This window comes from Anabrus simplex, chromosome 1 (assembly GCF_040414725.1).
Source record: "Anabrus simplex isolate iqAnaSimp1 chromosome 1, ASM4041472v1, whole genome shotgun sequence".
In the NCBI taxonomy this organism is placed as follows: domain Eukaryota; kingdom Metazoa; phylum Arthropoda; class Insecta; order Orthoptera; family Tettigoniidae; genus Anabrus; species Anabrus simplex.
In genome coordinates this window covers 1,072,918,905-1,072,937,672 of record NC_090265.1, presented here as the reverse complement: position 1 = coordinate 1,072,937,672, position 18,768 = coordinate 1,072,918,905, and the positions used below count along the sequence as shown (strand labels likewise).

The following is an 18,768-nucleotide window of genomic DNA, read 5'->3' as shown; positions in this document are numbered from 1 at the left end:
TCAAGAGGATTAGAAGCAAAGAGGTACATACTGTAGAATGTGAAAGATACTGTGGGTACAAGTTCTAAATATCTCAACAACAACAACAACAACAAATTCATTTTACAGTTCATTTTTTAAATACATTCAATAATTTGGTAATACCCTCCTCACAAAAACAAATAATTGTAAACCTAAGTTAATCACTTAGTTTAGAAGCATAATTTTGCCATTCTCTTAGTTTGTGATCCCCTCATACATAATGCATCCCAATATTTAATGCACAGACATTTGTGTGTACTACTATGAGGTCTTAAGTCTTTGGCATCAAGATGTGAATGTTTTTCACTGATTTAATTTCTCCTAGCAACTGAAGACTGTTTCAATGGAGGCACTCATGGTAGGTGTGTTTAGCACTTTCCATGCTACACTGGCATGTCGGGGAAACCTTTGGGAATTATCTTTTACCACCGCAGTATATTTTTGTCGCTAATAAATCCTTCTTGCAACTACCTACTGACCTTGTGTAGCATTTGAGAGTTTTCTGCCCAATTGTCAAATTTTGCTTTCTTACGTTGACCTGAATCTTCTTATGAAGAGGATGAGTCTTCTTTTTTTTATTTTGATTGGGTAGCTGCTCTGAAAATATACATGCTCAAATTATTGACATTTTATGCTAATGTTAGAAATATTGAAATATGTAATTTGAAAATAATGAATTACAATGAAGAATCTTTTCTTCAGCACACGGCTGTTGAGCTGCCTCAAAGGCAGACATTTGTTCTCCTGCATTTAGTTTCATTAACGTGCAATATTTAGGCACCAAAAATGTTGAAATGTTGTGCAATATAGTGGCTTCCATTTTGTGCTCAAGGACACCACCACCAACTTGTTTCAAAAGCTTCAGGTACTGAACATTCATTTAGTATGAAAATATTCTCACACTTAAGTATATGAAAGGACTAGCATTACAATTTAAAAGAAATAAAATATTTTACCTGTTCATTGCCATCCTGTAGATTACAATGGGATTTTAAGGCATAAAATCACAGAAACTAGATGTAAAGTCGACACCTCATCACCCTCAAGATCAATTATGACTTCCTTAAATAGTTTAAGGAATGCTATAAGCAACCATGTAATGACTTGATCATAACCAAACATTTTATCAGAGGCACCCTCATTCTCTAAAACTGATTTCACACCACCTATATGGCAGTGAGCTGAATGCAGCATGCCAAAATAACTGTTCCACCAAGTGGTACCATTTGGTTGTAAAGATGATTGTAATCTCACACATAGGCCTCTTCTCTTAAAGTACACAACGAGAGATTTTACTGAATGTATAACAGCTAAAACATCAGGAACACTTTCTTTCAAAAAGGTTTTGCTCATAACATGTCCCAAGAACATATTAATAATATGGGCCATGCATGGAAGACATTTGTATATGCCAAGAGCCTTAACAGTATTGCTTTCTTGGTCTGCTACAGAAGTAATTTTGCTAATGTCTTTGTGAGAAACGCCTAAGCCCTTTCAGAGTATCTTTCAAGTCTCTGCAAATATTTTCAGCCGTTTTCGGACAATTAGGGAAATTATATAGATGTTGATTCCCATAGGGAATCTGAAATATTTGTCCCAAATGAGTAAATTTATAATACCAATATAAATGGTCCGTTATTGGACATTATAAATTTTCCAACGAACTCATTCCTGGTTGCCAGCGTTTCGCCCCCATGTGCTAGGTTGGGCTCATCAGTTGGTACCTAGCACACCTACCAAGACGCATGGCTAGTGCATACCGTGGAGGCCACTGTGTAGGCTACTTGGAGCCACCGGCAGTGTCAATGCACTTGAGACTTTGTCTCATTACCAAAATTGATGCCTGCTTGGCCATCAGATGATATACAGTAGATGTTGATTCCCGTAGGGAATCTGAAATATTTGTCCTGAATGAGTAAATTTATAATACCAATATAAATGGTCTGTGAAATGAAATGTCGTATGGCTTTTAGTGCCGGGATATCCCAGGACGGGTTCGACTTGCCATGTGCAGGTCTTTCTATTTGACGCCCGTAGGAGACCTGCACGTCGTGCTGAGGATGAAATAATGATGAAGACAACACATACACCCAGCCCCCGTGCCATTGGAATTAACCAATTAAGGTTAAAATACCCGACCTGGCTGGGAATCGAACCCGGGACCCTCTGAACCGAAAGCCAGTACGCTGACCATTCACCCAACGAGTCGGACAATGGTCTGTTATTGGACATTATAAATTTTCCAGCTATCTCATTCCTGGTTGCCAATGTTTTGCCCCTGTGGATGACAACCCTATATGCAGATCAGTGATGACTGATTGAAGGCGGTCTTTATTTGCTGTAACATTTTCTGTTATTGTCTTTCTTTCTCCATCAAACTATTATAATTTTTCTTCTTTTGTTCTGGTAATACTTTGCCCCAATTTTTCCTCTTGAATTCCAATTTTATCTTCATACTATGTTCTTTCCCACCTTTAAAAGCTCCACCAAAGCTTATTTGGGTAATAATGTCACTCCACATCATCTCTCCACTGACAGCTTGGAACATCCTGATTACTCAGCAGCTTGTCTCCTTACTCCTTAGTCTTTCCAGCCCGAAGTTTGCAACATTTTTGTATCACTACTCTTTTATTTCAAACTATCCACTTCATGTCCGTATCCATATGACAATCTAACAATTAAAGAAATATTTAGTCACCTAATGGTTACCTTTATTTGCCTTTGGCAATTTTTTATAATCATTAATAGTATATGTTTCGACTGCTTTGCAGTCATCATCAGCTATATTCACGTAACCTTAGGTGTGAATATGGTAAAAGTATGCACAATATATGTTCTCATGTTAGCCTTGATAACCTCTCATGGGAAACTTAACATTTTTTATCTATTGATAGAGGATGGGGTAGCGACCTTGGGGGGGGGGGGGGTGTGGAGAATGCTTAAAAAGTGATTAATAACTCGTCCTTAACTAAAATATTGTTAAAAATTTCTCTTCTTCTAATAAGAACATAAAAATGTCTTTTAAGTCTCGTTTTTAGCTTATGTTCAGAAGCATTTTTGAAAAAAAAACACTGATTAACTTATCACCAACTACTTGAGATGTTATTAAAGTATAATTAAAACTTATTCGTAACTAAAATACTAAAAAAACATATGTCAGCTTCCAGTCGAGAAGTTAAAATCTTCTCTTTTAAGTCCCAATCATGTTTGTGCTTGAAGGCTTGTGGAAAAAGCTGGTTAACTTGTTTTTTTTTTTTACCTTTGCAATAAAAAAGTAAAAAACATGTTAACTAGCTTTTTCCAGAACATCATGATCAGTGACATTATAATGAACTGATGAACGTGTTAAACTTTTAAATTTCTTTTCCCAGTATATTTTAATACTATAACCCATCTATGTAATTTAGAACTAGTCATTCAAAATTAGAATAGGTAACTTAGTGTTTTAAATATTATACGTTATTTTTAATTAGACTAAGGTTCTTCAGCAGCTGAAGATGACCCACACATAGATTCGAAACCAGTACTGCAATGTAAAAATATTTTAAGTACCTTATAATAAATAACAGTATTGATTATGTGGAAGGTTCCAATCTTTATACTTGTGATCATTGGAGTCATCAATATGGAAAATGAAGTTACTAGATTATGATATTACAGCCAACTAGACAAAACATACTGCTTACCACTATCAGAACCTAAAGAATTAAAATAACAAATATAATCAAAAACATTGCTTTTCAAAGAGAATGCCTATTGAATGATCTAACCAAATTTTCTCAAAAGACGTAACAATAGACACAGGAACACCACTCAAATACATAACACACGGATAAAGACCAACAAAATATGGTTAAGAGACAAGATAAAATTCGTCCATAGGAAGAAACAATTTCTCAACACAAAACTCTACAAAACACATCTTAAGCAATCCCATGATTTACCCTAAAACTATTGGGGCAATTTTCAACAACTTACTCAAGATAGACTAATAAATTTAGCAATCTGTAAACGGAACACATTAAATAAAAAGTTAAATGCACTGAAACATTCACAAAATCAATATAAACAAGAAAGAGCCCCCAGCAGAAATGTCCCCATTAAACCAAATGAAGACGGTAAGCACATATTCTGCTGCCCATTAAAAACTTAACAGGCATAACTTTAATGAAACAGAAACCAATATATTGAGCAAGGGGCGAAAACACAATTGGAAAAACACTGCAATATCCAAAATGTTACCACCATTATTGCAGAAACCAAAAATGCTCTAAACAAAATTCTGTCTGATCTACACAATGAAATTAGATACTAAGTCAAAAAAAAAAAAAAAGATTACCACAATACATTAACAAACTCAACAACAACAAAAATGCCATTGACAGCATACAACATAAGAACAACAACTTATTAATAACAAAGGCAAATGAAAATGACAAAATGACAAAAATGAGTACATAACTAAAACCAAACAATGCTTCCTTGATGACACATTTCAAATAAAACAAAAAGATCCAACCATCAAAATCCAGAAAAATCTAAAAATATTACTTACACCCATTTCCTTCTAAACGAACAAGAAAACTCAAAATTAACCATACCGAGCTCGATAGCTGCAGTCGCTTAAGTGCGGCTGGTATCCAATATTCAGGAGATAGTGGGTTCGAACCCCACTGTCGGCAGCCCTGAAAATGGTTTTCCGTCGTTCCCCATTTTCACACCAGGCAAATGCTGGGGCTGTACCTTAATTAAGGCCACGGCCGCTTCCTTCCCAGTCCTAGCCCTTTCCTGCCCCATTGTCGCCATAAGACCTATCTGTGTCGGTGCGACGTAAAGCCAATAGAAAAAAAAAGTAACCATAATGAATCCCAGACTACCGACCTAAAATTCACAAGGAAAATGTTCCTATGGGGCCCATCGTAAATTTTTGATCAACATACAAAATATCACTCTTCATTCAAACGTTCCTTAAGAAGCACTGCGTATTTTTAGCTAAAAGAGCAATTCGGAACTCAATAGAAGTTTGCAAAATCACAAAAGAATTGAAAATTGAGCAACATCATAGTTTAGTATCATATGATAATATTAATATGTACCCCAGTATACCCATACAAAAAACAATAAAACTAATAGAAACCAATCTAAAAAATTATAGTGGCTTAAGCATTTTAGAAATAGAAGAATTTATAAATCTGCTAGAATTTGCTCTCAGTAACAATTATTTCAGATTTCACGATACTTTCTACAAACAACAAGGCCTCCCTATTGGGTCACCTGCCTCAGGGATATTAGCTGAAATTTATATAGACTATCTAGAACATTCAAAGATCAGTAAAATTGAGAATGTTTTCTTTTGGTGTAGGTTCGTGGACAACATTTTTCTTGTATTAGACAGATGATTCACAGATGAGTATAACATACTAGAACAGGTAAACAAACTGGACCCTCATTTAAAATTCACAGTGGAGACCAAAAGAGATCATCTTTAAATTATCTAGACATATCTGTTACCAAGCATGAAGATCACCTAACGTATACAATATACAGAAAACCTACACAAACATCAAATACAATAAAGCAAGATTCCACTCATCCCAACGCCATAAAAAAAGCAGCCTACTACAGCATGATATACAGAGCCTTTAATATACCTTTATCTCACAAAGACCTAAACGAGGAACTAAACTTAATCCATGAAATAGCCAAAAAAAAAAAATGGATACAACTAAGATTCGAACAACAATGTCATCCAAAAAATGAAATATAAGCCAAAATCAAAATTAATCAAAGAAAACAAAACAAAGAAATACTACATATTTTTTTACTTTTAACAATGCTAATATCCATCCCATAACTTACATCTTTAAAAGAATTTAAGAATAGGCTTTAGAACTTCATGCAATAATGCCACTATCCTGCATAATACTGAATTCGTTAACGAAAATAACAAGTACAACAAATGCAAATGCAATAATTGTGAGGCCAGTTACATCGGGGGCACTGGCAGAAGTTTTTTCATCCGGTATAATGAACACGCAAACGCCATGAAACACAATCAGTTTTCATACATAGGACAACACATAGAAGATTATAAACATAAATTTTCTAATATCGAAAACGATATGGAAATTCTAAGCATAAATTCTAATGGCTCAATATATTGGAGGAATTCTATATCAATATGGGTCAATTTGCCAACCCAAATTTTAATCTCAATGAAATAACAGAAAAAACAAACATCCTTTTCAATGCCGCCATCTCTCCCTTAAAAAACATTTACTTCAAGAGAGTCAATAAACAGAAATAAGAACACACAACCAAGCCTCCGCAGGACATGCCCCCTCCCACCCCAGCCCTTCCCCAAACCCTCTCCCTTGCCCTACCATCTCTCCCCTCCAGTGCTGCAATAGCCAGCCCCCAGCGTACTCAAAGCATTGCACGGCGTGCTTCCGACAAACACACACGACAGGCCAAGAGAGCAAGTAAGTAAGTAACTTACATATGCAACATTTTATCAACATTTTATAACACGTTCTGTAGACATTCGCTAACAGTGAAATTCTTTCTTCTACTTAGATAATCTGACACAGTTCAACAGATCGCAGTTTTGAAGAAGGAAACATTCTCACTTTAGTTAATGGGATATCAAACCCAGACATCTTTACCCTGAGCAAACCATAAGAAGATTTTAAATTGACTCACACTGTTTCATTGTACAAGCACATCAAGACTATGATAATTTATTACTAAACTTCCTACTGATGCAAGTTTTACGAAATACAGTACCTTTTAACTTAGTATTAAGACTTTTTTAAAAATAAGAGTATCAACATTGTAACGCTGCAATCAGATGAATAAGTATGTGAATTAACATCAAGATCACTGACATTATAATGAACTGGTGAACATTTCAGACTTATTTTTCATGCAAGTATGTTTTAATACTGTAACACATCTGTGTAATTTAGAACTAGTCATTCAAAATTCAGAATAATTAGTGTTTTAAATATTATATGTCATTTTTAATTAGACTAATGTTCTTCAGCAGCTGAAAATGACCCACACACAGAGTCGAAACCGGTACTGCATTGTAAAAATATTTTAAGGGTACCTTATAATAAATAACAGTATTGATTAGGTGGAAGGTTCCAATTTTTATACTTGTGATCATAAGACACTAACTTCGCAGATATCTGCATCCGTGCAGGACTTTATCTATAAGCAAGGTAACAGGAAAGATTGCAACAACTATCAAGGTATCTTATTGGTCAGTATACAAGGCAAAGTGTTCATTGGAATCTTGGAAAGGAGGGTGCGATCAGTGGTTGAGAGAAAGTTGGATGAAAACCAGTGTGGTTTCAGGCCACAGAGGGGCTGTCAGGATCAGATTTTCAGTATGTCCAGGTAATTGAAAAATGCTACGAGAAGAATAGATAGCTATGTTTATGTTTTGTAGATCTAGAGAAAGCATATGACAGAACACTGAGAGTAAAGATGTTTGCCATACTGGGGGATATGGGATTAAGGGTAGATTATTAAAATCAATCAAACACGTTTATGTTGGCAATTGGGCTACAGTGAAATGAAATGGCTTTTAGTGCCGGGAGTGTCTGTGGACATGTTCGGCTCTCCAGGTGCAGATCTTTTGATTTGACTCCCATAGGCGACCTGCGCATCATGATGAGGATGGAATAATGATGAAGACGACACATACACCCATCCCCCGTGCCAGCAAAATTAACCAATGATGATTAAAATTCCCGACCCTACCGGGAATCAAACCCGGGACCCCTGTGAACAAAGGCCAGCACGCTAACCATTTAGCCATGGAGCCGGACTGGGCTGCAGTGAGAATTGATGATAGAATGCGTTCTTGATTCAAGGTACTTACTGGGGTTAGACAAGGTTGCAATCTTTCACCTTTGTTGTTTATAGTTTACATGGATCATCTGCTGAAAGGGAGGGATTCAGTTAGGTGGAAATATAATAAGCATTTTGGCCTATGCTGACGACTTGGTCTTAATGGCAGATTGTGCCGAAAGTCTGCAGTCTAATATCTTGGAACTTGAAAATTGGTATCAGTAGGTAAGAAATCCAAGAGAATTGAATGTCAGATTGGGAATACAAGGCTGGAACAGGTAGATAATTTCAAGTATTGAGGATGTGTCTTCTCCCAGGATGATAGTATAGTAAGTGAGGTTGAATCAAGGTGCAGTAAAGCTAATGCAGTGAGCTCACAGTTTGATCAACAGTAATCTGTAAGAAGGAAGTCAGCTCCTGTATGAAACTATCCTTACATTGGTCTGTTTTCAGGCCAACTTTGCTTTATGGGAGTGAAAGCTGGATGGACTCAAGATATCTCATTCTTAAGTTACAAGTAACAGACATGAAAGTAATGAGAATGATTGCTGGTACAAATAGGTGGGAACAATGGCAGGAGGATATGTAGAATGAGGAGATAAAGGCTAAGTTAGGAATGAACTCGATGGATGCTGTGTACATAAACCGGCTTCGGCGTGGGGATCATGTGAGACGAATGGAGGAGGGTAGGTTATCTGGGAGAATAATGGACTCTGCTGTGGAGGGTATGAGAAGTAGAGGGAGACCAAAATGACAATGGTTAGACTCAGTTTCTAATGATTTAAATATAAGAGGTATAGAACTAAATGTCCCCTTTGAACATCACAGTAAATTGCTAGTTGTGTGCCTTAGCTACTAAACATAATTTGTGGATCAACACATCTACTTATATGTCAAACACCTAATATCAACACTAGTGCAAGGCTTATAAACATATCAAAAGACATTGTAATACCTACATAATACTGGAAGAAGCTTTTAATGTGTTATTTTGATTTTCTTTTTAATTGTGATTGTGTTTTCATTTAAATGTACTATTTTACTTCAAGACTTTATTCCCAATGAGGAAAAGTTACCTAATTTAATTCCAGACACATACAGTATGTAAACAACTACAACTCACCTACGACTCACACGTGCTCATATGCGTATTATATAAACAAGTCTAGGCATGCCAATTTCAGTGTATTATTGGTGATTGTATTGCATGGTTTTTTTTTCATCTTGTGATTAAGACTGAAGATAATTCAAATATCCGGGTCGAAACTAGTCCCAACATTTAACATGTTGGTGACTATGAGACCCGCCAGTGGGTCACGCCAAATCTTTACTTCAGGACAGTGAGACCCGCCAGCAGTCTCGTGACACAATATATGTACTGGAGCCGCATCGCACGCCATTCACAGATTATGCTTTCGTCCTTTCTGGTTCGTCTCTACATAAGGCAAACTAACTTCGTATACAGTGGGACATGCAGAGAGTACATAGGAGCTACGATAATTAAGAAATTATTCAGTATGCTTGTTCCATTACTTAAATCATTTTCTATGAAGAAAATATCTACAAATATAAGAATAGAGACATTCAGGTTAACACTGTTCAGAAACTCATAACTCGGTTGTATTGGAGTTGAATATTTAACAGCATCGTTGTTATTAATAATAACTAGCAGTTTTCCGCTGGCTATGCCTGCAATGTACAAAGTATGGTGTTGTTCGTTACTATCCTCACGGATGTATTTGCAAAGTTTCGAGTTAATGAAATAAAGCACATGATCTGCTGTGGTAATAGAATGTAATATTATGTCAACAACACACTTGAAAGTACATCACACAAAGAAATTGAATTAAATGTTCCTTGGAACAACACTACGCACCAAACTGTTAAAAAGTCCTTCAAAGATCTTCGTCATGGAGACAAATGTACTTATAACTTTTCTCAGAATCTACCAATTTAAGTAGTTATTATCTCAAATGAAAGCGCTTGATCCATTGAGTGTTTCTAGACCAAAATGAACTGTGTACCTCAATTAGAACGAAAGATATGCTTGCTTCAATGAGAAAAAATGTTGAAGAAATGAAACGTCAAATTGAATGTGCACTCATAACTTTCTTCAAAATCAACCAATGTGAATAGTTAAGAGCTGAAATTAAAGAGCTTGGTCTACTAAGTGTTCTTAGGCCAAAACGAACTCCGTACCTCAATTAGAACCAAAGATATGATTCCTTCAAAGAGACAAAAAATTGAAAAAAAAATAAAATTATTTGAGGAAGGCGGAAGTTAAGTGATTTATAGTACCTGATGACAAATCTGTGCATGAATACCTTTCAGTTAAAACAAAAATTAAGGAAATCGATCGGATAGAATGGCCGGAATGACTGACTTTAGTTTTCATCAATTTTTTTAATATATAGATAATAATATAAAGAAAATTATATCGTATACATGGATTATTAAAACAGTTAATATTTTGTTAAACTAATACACTGATGGTAAAAAAAAAAAGAAAGGGGGAATGAATGTAACAATGTGAGGTACCGCTTCAGTGTTGCTCATGGAAACAAAGCAGGCACAACGATGGCTTCTTGGGACCGTCCTCACAGTACGTGGACATTTTCTTGCAGTGCTTCTGAGCATAAGTTCTGTCACGGATGCTCACTAGTTCTGCATAACAACTGACGCAACTTGTACATACTTTTCTATTTTGGCCATCTTTTTCTTCTGTTTCCTTCAAAATATGACTGCATTTGGGAGACGTGGAGAGAGTAGCTGCTGTTCTCACACTCTTCCCCAAAATTCCAACGACCAACTCCTCTCTAAATTTTCCAATTTGCAATTTCTTCCCCATTACTTCATTATGTAAAATGAGTGCATTCCACAATAGCCATTCCAAGCAGAAGTTCCAGTGCAACTTTATGACACCACCTAATTGTTCTGCATAAAGACCGCCAGTTTCAGTGAGGTCGCTGGCGGGTCACAGAGTGCGCGCGAACCCTGTGCCTTACTTGTGGACGATGAGACTCACCGGGCGGTCTCAGCACACAGTGGACACAGTGCACCCTAATGCCTATAGGCCGTACTTAACACGTTGGTTGCCAGAGCGGTACATAGTACCGCTGAGTGAGTGACTCATGAGGCCACGGCAGTACTAGGTACTATATGACTTTCTCTGCCGGGCCGGCGGGCCGCTGAGCTGTTGAATTTGCTATGTCTGGCCTTGGAGCAAATACTGGCGTGCTTGGTTTCCAAAATATAGTCTTTATTTTTTATTAATTCAAACTTCTTTTATTGGCAATGTGTGAGTATTTGTCCAATCAGTTTGGCCATTCGCTAAGGTGTGCCGGATTAGCCAACTCACAAGCTCAAGATTTTGAATATTGTGGGTTTGAATCCTGCTGTCAGGAAATCTGATTATGGTTTTCTGTGATTTCCCATTTTCACCCCGAGCTTATGCTTACCTAATCAATAGGCCACACTGATTCCTTCCAAATTGTTGCTCCCATACCTGAGTTGATTTCTACGCTTTTCACAGTAAATGTAGCGTAAACATGAGCGTATTTGTATTTTCTAAATTGACAACATTCATTGACAACATAGCAACATTTTGCATTACCATTGAGCATTTGGCATGGAGAAAATAGGAAATAAATGTATTTCAAATTTAATTTGGTGAAGAGTTTTTTGTGTTGCAAAACGTAATAGATCAGTTTGACATGGACACTACTTACCAGAATTCTCATACTGAAGGGCCTGTGTAATTATCTTCCGAGTTCGAGAAGAAAAGGGTTACATTTTTATAACTAACCTCTCAGTTCACTGGTAAAAAAAAGTAACTTAGAAATATCTCGCAAGTTTTTCACACACACCCTACTGTAAGATGAGTGCCTTGCGATTGTAGTCCTAAGTGCTAGTAAACAAATCGTGGCATGCTCTGTTATCTACAATGTGTACTGTCAAGCAATGCAAGCTTCTAGTACCGCTCTGGCCATCTAGGCAAAACCATGCAGTGAACTTTTCTATGGGGCCACGGCGGTACCTCGGGGTGCTGGGAATTTTTATTGTATTTCGTACGTACATTGAACACTTAGGTGAAATATCACTTTGAATTTTGCTTTACTGCTTATTTACTACATACAGAGAAGAAAAAATGCTTTGGCCACCGGGCCATTTCTTGCTATGTGTCCTGGCAGTCAGCGTGTTAAGATATGTAATAGTATGTAATATATCCATTAGAGTTCACGTATCTCTGATTTTTCACTTTGTTCCTAATGAATAAACCCGGAAAACAATGCACCGTCATCAACGTGTTAATAAAGATAATTAAACTTTATTTAACTAGTTTTGAATAGGTAGACGTCCCCTCTTTGTTATTGCTTACTGAAGGCAAAATTCCAAACAAATCAACATTTTAAAAAAATCCATGTATGTTTAAAATCCCTGCAAATATCTTAAATCTGATACATGAACACTTTGACTCTTTCTCATTAAAAAGTATGTGTTATGGTGGGAATGAAGTAAAGTACTTGGACGCATGATTAGATATAAAGACTATGCATAACAAGCATCCAGATTTCGATATAAAATAAGACTTCTGCAGGTCGTACTTCCAAGAAAATTTTAACTACCCTTTTGGTTGTCCTCAGATTGACATGTGTAGTAAATATGAGGAACTAGGAGAAGTAAATTAAAATCGCCCCATGTATCAGACAGCAGCAAAAGAGCAATGCAGGCAGATCTAGATGTTCACAAAACATGGAGCAAAAAATTTTATAAATCTTTTTTCTTTGGCTTTACGTCACACTGACACAGATAGGTCTTATGGTGACGATGGAACAGGAAAGGCCTGGTGTGAAAATGGGAAACCATGGAAAACCATCTTCAGGGCTGCCGACAGTGGGGTTCGAACCCACTATCTGCCGAATACTGGATACTGGCTGCACTTAAGCTACTGCAGCTATCGAGCTCGGCTTATAAATTTCTGAAGGAAACCAAGTGTAAGGCAGAAAATCATGTGTGAGGGATATGTTTTAATTTGATACAGAATTTGCCCCTACCCAAAGTGCCTTTGCAGGAAGCATGTTACTTACGGCAGTTGTGGGTGAAATGCTTTTGCATTTATGACCTCAAAACTAAGCATTCCACTATTTATCTGTATCACAAGGATGAGGTCAAAAAGGGAGCAAATGAGGTTTGTTCATTCATACAACATTATTGTACCCAAATTCTATCCACAGAAACAACCAAATTTCACACGTTTTAAGATGGAGCACCTGAGCAAAACAAAAATCGTGTGCTGAGTGATACGAATGTGCCTGGGGATGACACAGGCCAGAAAGAAATGCAGAAAACTGATAGAAAATATATATGCTTCAAAGGAATATGTGAATATAATATTCAACAGCATAACAACATTGTGATAATGATGGAGACGAAAATAATATTGAATTTTGATAAATAGTGGCCTCATCACTACAACAAAAAATGTTTTGTCTCAAGAAACAGCAAAGAGTGATATTCTCAGTAATCAAAAACAGTATTTCAGCATATCCCAGTTTAAGGAATTTCAGTATTGCAGTGATAAGCTGGGCATAGGTAAAGCTCTTCCTTACATTAACAGTTTCAATCTTCAATCTTCTCCATGAACCTCGAAAACACATATCATGCTGGAAAGGTTCCTAACAAGAAAATGAACGGGCGAGTTGGCCGTGCGCGTAGAGGCGCGCGGCTGTGAGCTTGCATCCGGGAGATAGTAGGTTCGAATCCCACTATCGGCAGCCCTGAAGATGGTTTTCCGTGGTTTCCCATTTTCACACCAGGCAAATGCTGGGGCTGTACCTTGATTAAGGCCACGGCCGCTTCCTTCCAACTCCTAGGCCTTTCCTATCCCATCGTCGCCATAAGACCTATCTGTGTCGGTGCGACGTAAAGCCCCTAGCAAAAAAACAAAACAAGAAAATGGAGAACATAAAGAAACTTTTAAGATACTTGTAAGGTGAAGAAGCAAGGTTATTTTATGATGCAATAATGAAGTAGCCTACTATCTGCTGCCGGCCCCGTGGTGTAGGGGTAGCGTGCCTGCCTTTCACCCGGAGGCCCCGGGTTCGATTCCCGGCCATGTCAGGGATTTTTACCTGGACCTGAGGGCTGGTTTGAGGTCCACTCAGCCTACGTGATTATAATTGAGGAGCTATCTGATGGTGAGATAGCGGCCCCAGTCTAGAAAGCCAAGAATAACGGCTGAGAGGATAGGTCGTGCTGACCACACGACACCTCATAATCTGCAGGCCTTCGGGCTGAGCAGCGGCTGCTTGGTAGGCCAAGGCCCTTCAAGGGATGTAGTGCCATGGGGTTTGTTTTTTCCTACTATCCACTGCAGTGCTGAGATCAGTCATGAAGAGTCTCTGGAGGGATGACTCTGGTAAACTGAAATTGATCAAGAACCTAACTCTTTGCTTAACCATTGCTGAAATGAATCTTGAATGTTACATTGATTTTCATTATTCTTTCACTATTTCAGTTTGATAAGTGTAGGGTTATTGAAATGCTAAAATAAGGTGTTATATTGTTTTTACTTGCCTGAAATAGTTACTAATACCAGAATTAGTTAATAGGACTCATGTTGAAACTAATAGCAACTTACACATTTTTGTAGTATTGAAAAATAAAGAAACTGAATTCTTGCTTGAAAACTGCCAGGAGAAAGGAATCAGGTCCATTTTTTCAAAATGTTATTTTTCTAATGTGTTGCACTATATTTTTATTTAAAACTGTTTATTATATTAAAACAGGAAACAAAATTACAAGGACACAATTGTTGTACTTCAGTGGGAAAACAGTTTTTACTTTTTCCTGAAAAATGAGAAAATGTGACTTAATTTTTTCTCCTCCGACTGATTCAATTGCTACCTTCAGTGACTTAGCAGAAGGTATTCTGTTCCTTACTGTTTCTAATTTATTAACATTTTTAAACAGCCATCCAATTGGCAAGCAGCTATTGCTGTTTTAGATCACTAGTTACAGTTAAAGCTCTGTTCCAGTCATCCCTCTACCACAGTTTTCTAACACACACACACACACACACACACACACACTGGTACATGTAGATGATGACTGAAGTTGACTGAGTAACTAATGATGCTCAACATTTTTATGCAGAGAAATGGAAAACCATTTTAAAGGTGGTTGACAGGTGGATTCAGACCTTCCAGTTACTGTGCAGGCCAGACCTTTCATGTACTGGTAACTTTTTTTTTTTTTTTTTTTTTTTTTTTTTTTTTTTTTTTTTTTTTTTTTTTTTTTTTTTAAAGCTGCTATTCTTAATTCTTTTTTTTCCCATCTCTTGTTCATCATTTTCATCATCTTGAACAGTTCTCCACCCTTCAGCCAAGTCTATTGCCCATCTCTTGCTCCGGGTGGGGGGCGCAGATGAAGAATACACCCACGGTATCCTCTGCCTTTCGTAAGAGGTGACTAAAAGGGGCGACCAAGGGATGATCAAATTAGAATCATGAGACTACTTGTCATTTGTACCGCAATGCAGTGAACACCATGGGTCGCTTTTACTTGCGCATAGTACCACTATGTTAGGTACAAAATAGGTTTGTGATTAGTAGCAACAGAGTGCAATGTCAGCTTTTACAGCACCTGTGATTAGTACTACTATATGTGCGACACCATGGTTCTGGCTTGCCTATGATTTAGTACCCACTATATGAGGAACACCACAGGATAGTGTGGGGTCCCTGTGGTTAGTACACTTATGTGATGAACACCATAGGTTTGCGTTGCCTGTAAATGGCGCCGCAAGGTGCGAAACACTATAGGTCTGTATTACATGTGCGAATTTCATTACCTCTGAGTAGTAGCATAATGTGTGGAATATCATGAGTCTACGCTACTTTTGATTAGTACTGCAACATGACAAATACCATGGTCCTACTTTCCTAGCAATAAGTACCATTATGAGGGGCAGATGGCTTGGATTTTGGACCCCTTTAGACTGCAAGTATCATCGATTCAGTATTGTGCTATAGAAGCAGTCCCTTGGTCAGTAATACTATTGTTTTACATCAGTTTCTGTGAATGTGAGGTATTGCGGGAAGGATCCACTGATTGTTTTAAATTCATATCCATCCATTCATTCTTCGTCCTCACATTTTGAATTCTGGTCAGTGGAGGATTTTGGGCTTTTAATTTATCGTCACATTTCGTACCATTAGGGGTCGATGACCTAGATGTGAGGCCCCTCTAAACAACAAGCATCATCATCATCTCTTGCTCCATAACTTTGTTTTGTATGTATTTATCTTGTCTTATAGCTAAGTCTAGATCTGATTTTTAAATCTCATTTTCTGCTTTTATAAGATGCTGCTTAGCTCCAAGTTGTACATTGATTTTTTAATATAATGTGGATTGTGTGATTTTCTTTCCAGTTTGCACGGTTAAGGAACAAAGGAAGAATGTGGCTGTATGGTATCCATATAACAGTTGATAAAACAGAACAGTTTTCCTTCTCTGATAAGACTGTGAACTTTCAGAATGTCAACAAAATTCTCAAAGATTCCAGTCACCAGCTTACAGAAAAGGCAGATAAATGCAAGAAGTTTCTTCAGATGTACTATACGTCCTACCGAGATCAGAGCAAAACACAGCCAATGCCAAACCCTCAAGCATTGCTCAAGATATTTGAAGCTGAATATTTGACTCGGTGTAATCCCATTGGCAGTCATATGTCCAGGCATCTTGCAGATTTAATTCCTGCTTTATCACCGAAGGGGAGATGTGAATCAAGTGAAGAGAGACCCAGTGTTGCTAGTCCGAAGATTTCAACCGCAAACTCGCAGGAAGTGTTAGCTGTTGCAGAACAACTTAAATTGTACATTGACCAACGGTTCAGTCAGTTAGAGAAAATTTTATTCTTAAGAATAGATGATAAATTTAATGAACTCCAGAAAAATCAAAGTGAAAAACTCGATCAAATTCTCCATGCAGTGCAAAATGTGCAGCTGAGTTGTGTGAATAAATGTGTATGTATTAATCATGTTTGTGCTGAAAGCTAGTTAATGCAACTTCTCTTGAACAAAAGTACCTACATAAGTTGGTAATGGACAGAAAAGAGATGAATTTTGTAAAGTATTGTAATGTTAATTCATTAAACCCCAGTTTGTTGACAAAAATGTTCCTTTCATTTCAGACTGAAATCTTAGTATGTGTACTGAAGATACACTTCCTGACACAAAAACTGAGTGGATTCTTCTACAGAAGAAAATTGGCCCCATTTTGTAATAAAAATTTGCCTTTCCTTTAATACATAGTAGTCCAATACACACTTGCCAATAAACTTGCATGATTCTGTTATGTTAGGATAATGACAAACAGCATTTAGGGCAATTTGTAGTGAATGTTTTCTTTTAAACTCATTCTAAAATCATAGAAGTGCAGCGTTTTATTGGCATATACGCAGGCAAGTCAATAAGTATCTGCAATTTTGCTCTAATTGTCTTTAAGTTGGCTCCATGGCATTGTTTGCTCACCAGCCGCTAGACGACACCGTTGTCTACGTCTGTGGTATGTTTCAGCATTAGCAGATCCGTACAGCTTGCACTGTTGTGACATAAAGATGGCCGCGCCACTCTCTGTTTGCACCAAGGAAGAACAGCGTTCCGTAATCCGTTTTTTTTGTATGGTATTGGGGTGTACCAGGAAGAAGACTGTCAGCACAATACGGGGACAATGTTTTTCCACAGCAAAGTGTTTACCAATGGATTGAACAGTTCAAAAGGGGTTGCACGGGCGTGAAGGATGGGGAGAGATCTGGGCGTCCATTTTCAGCTGTAACTGAGGCCATTATTAAACAAGTGCGTGATATGATCCTGAATAACAGATGAGTGACTGTTGATGAGATGGCAAACCATATGCATATTAGCCATGGTTCTGCATATGAAATCAACAGGTGAAGGAACCAGCACAACCAAAAACCTTTTTTTGCTGATGGTATCAGATAGGTTGTGAAACAGTGGAGCATGTGCATTGAAAAGCAGGGTGACTATGTTGAAAAATGTATCAATAAAAAGTGTGTACTCTTTTTGTAAGAAATTATAAAAATTGATTGCAGATACTTATTGACTTGCTGTCACATTAACCAGCCAGGAACTATGTATGATAATGGGCTCCTTCCTTTCGATTGTGGTTGTACTTGAGGACCATTTTCAGCCGATCACTTTTGTGTCGGGGAAGTATTGGGGGAGGAGAATTTTAATTTTTCTATGAACCGTAAGTATTATGAAATTATTTCTGAACTATGTCATTTAATGTGGCATTATACTATTTGGTGGCACACTAATTGAAATATAATAATTTTTGAGATTGGTATTATGAAAGAGTATAATTTTGTGGTTTGGAATTCCAGCTTAAATAAAATAAGTGTATAATTTTCTCTATGTATATTTCAATTTCTTACTAAGAACATAGTTGTATTTTATGGACTATCAATTAAACGAGTACAAAATACAAGTTGCTAATTATAAAATGTACAGGAAGACCTGTATACAACCGAATTCCAGAGGGCCGAGAATTATTTCCTTCGTATGCAGGATTCCAGTGAATAACGGTTACTAAAAGTTAAGGCTCCCTCAATCAATGTACAAGATATGGTAGATAGGCAAGACGGAGGAGGGGAAAGGAAGGGAGAAGTTGTGGAAGACAGGTGGGCTAATGTTTTTAGGGGAAGGAAAATGAAGGCTAAGGATTCTCATCAGGGAGCGGGTTAAGAAATGTTGGTGAGGAATTGGTATGAGTCACTGCAGGTAGAACAGGAAAGGGAAGAAGGGTGGGGGTGAGTTTTACAAAAATGGGGCAAGGCAACGGGAAGAGAAACATAGAGGATAG

The 18,768-nt window shown here is 37.3% G+C and overlaps 1 protein-coding gene across 1 annotated transcript in view; it reads left to right on the top strand.

The window, feature by feature from the left end:
• LOC136876184 (uncharacterized) overlaps positions 1-17,048 on the top strand; it is a 53,832-nt gene extending 36,784 nt beyond the window's left edge. The window contains exon 4 of the mRNA XM_067149925.2: positions 16,314-17,048. Coding sequence (XP_067006026.2) covers positions 16,314-16,940 — 627 coding nt within the window. The 3' untranslated portion in view covers positions 16,941-17,048. The remainder of the gene's footprint in view (positions 1-16,313) is intronic.
• The last annotated feature ends 1,720 nt before the right edge of the window (positions 17,049-18,768 follow it).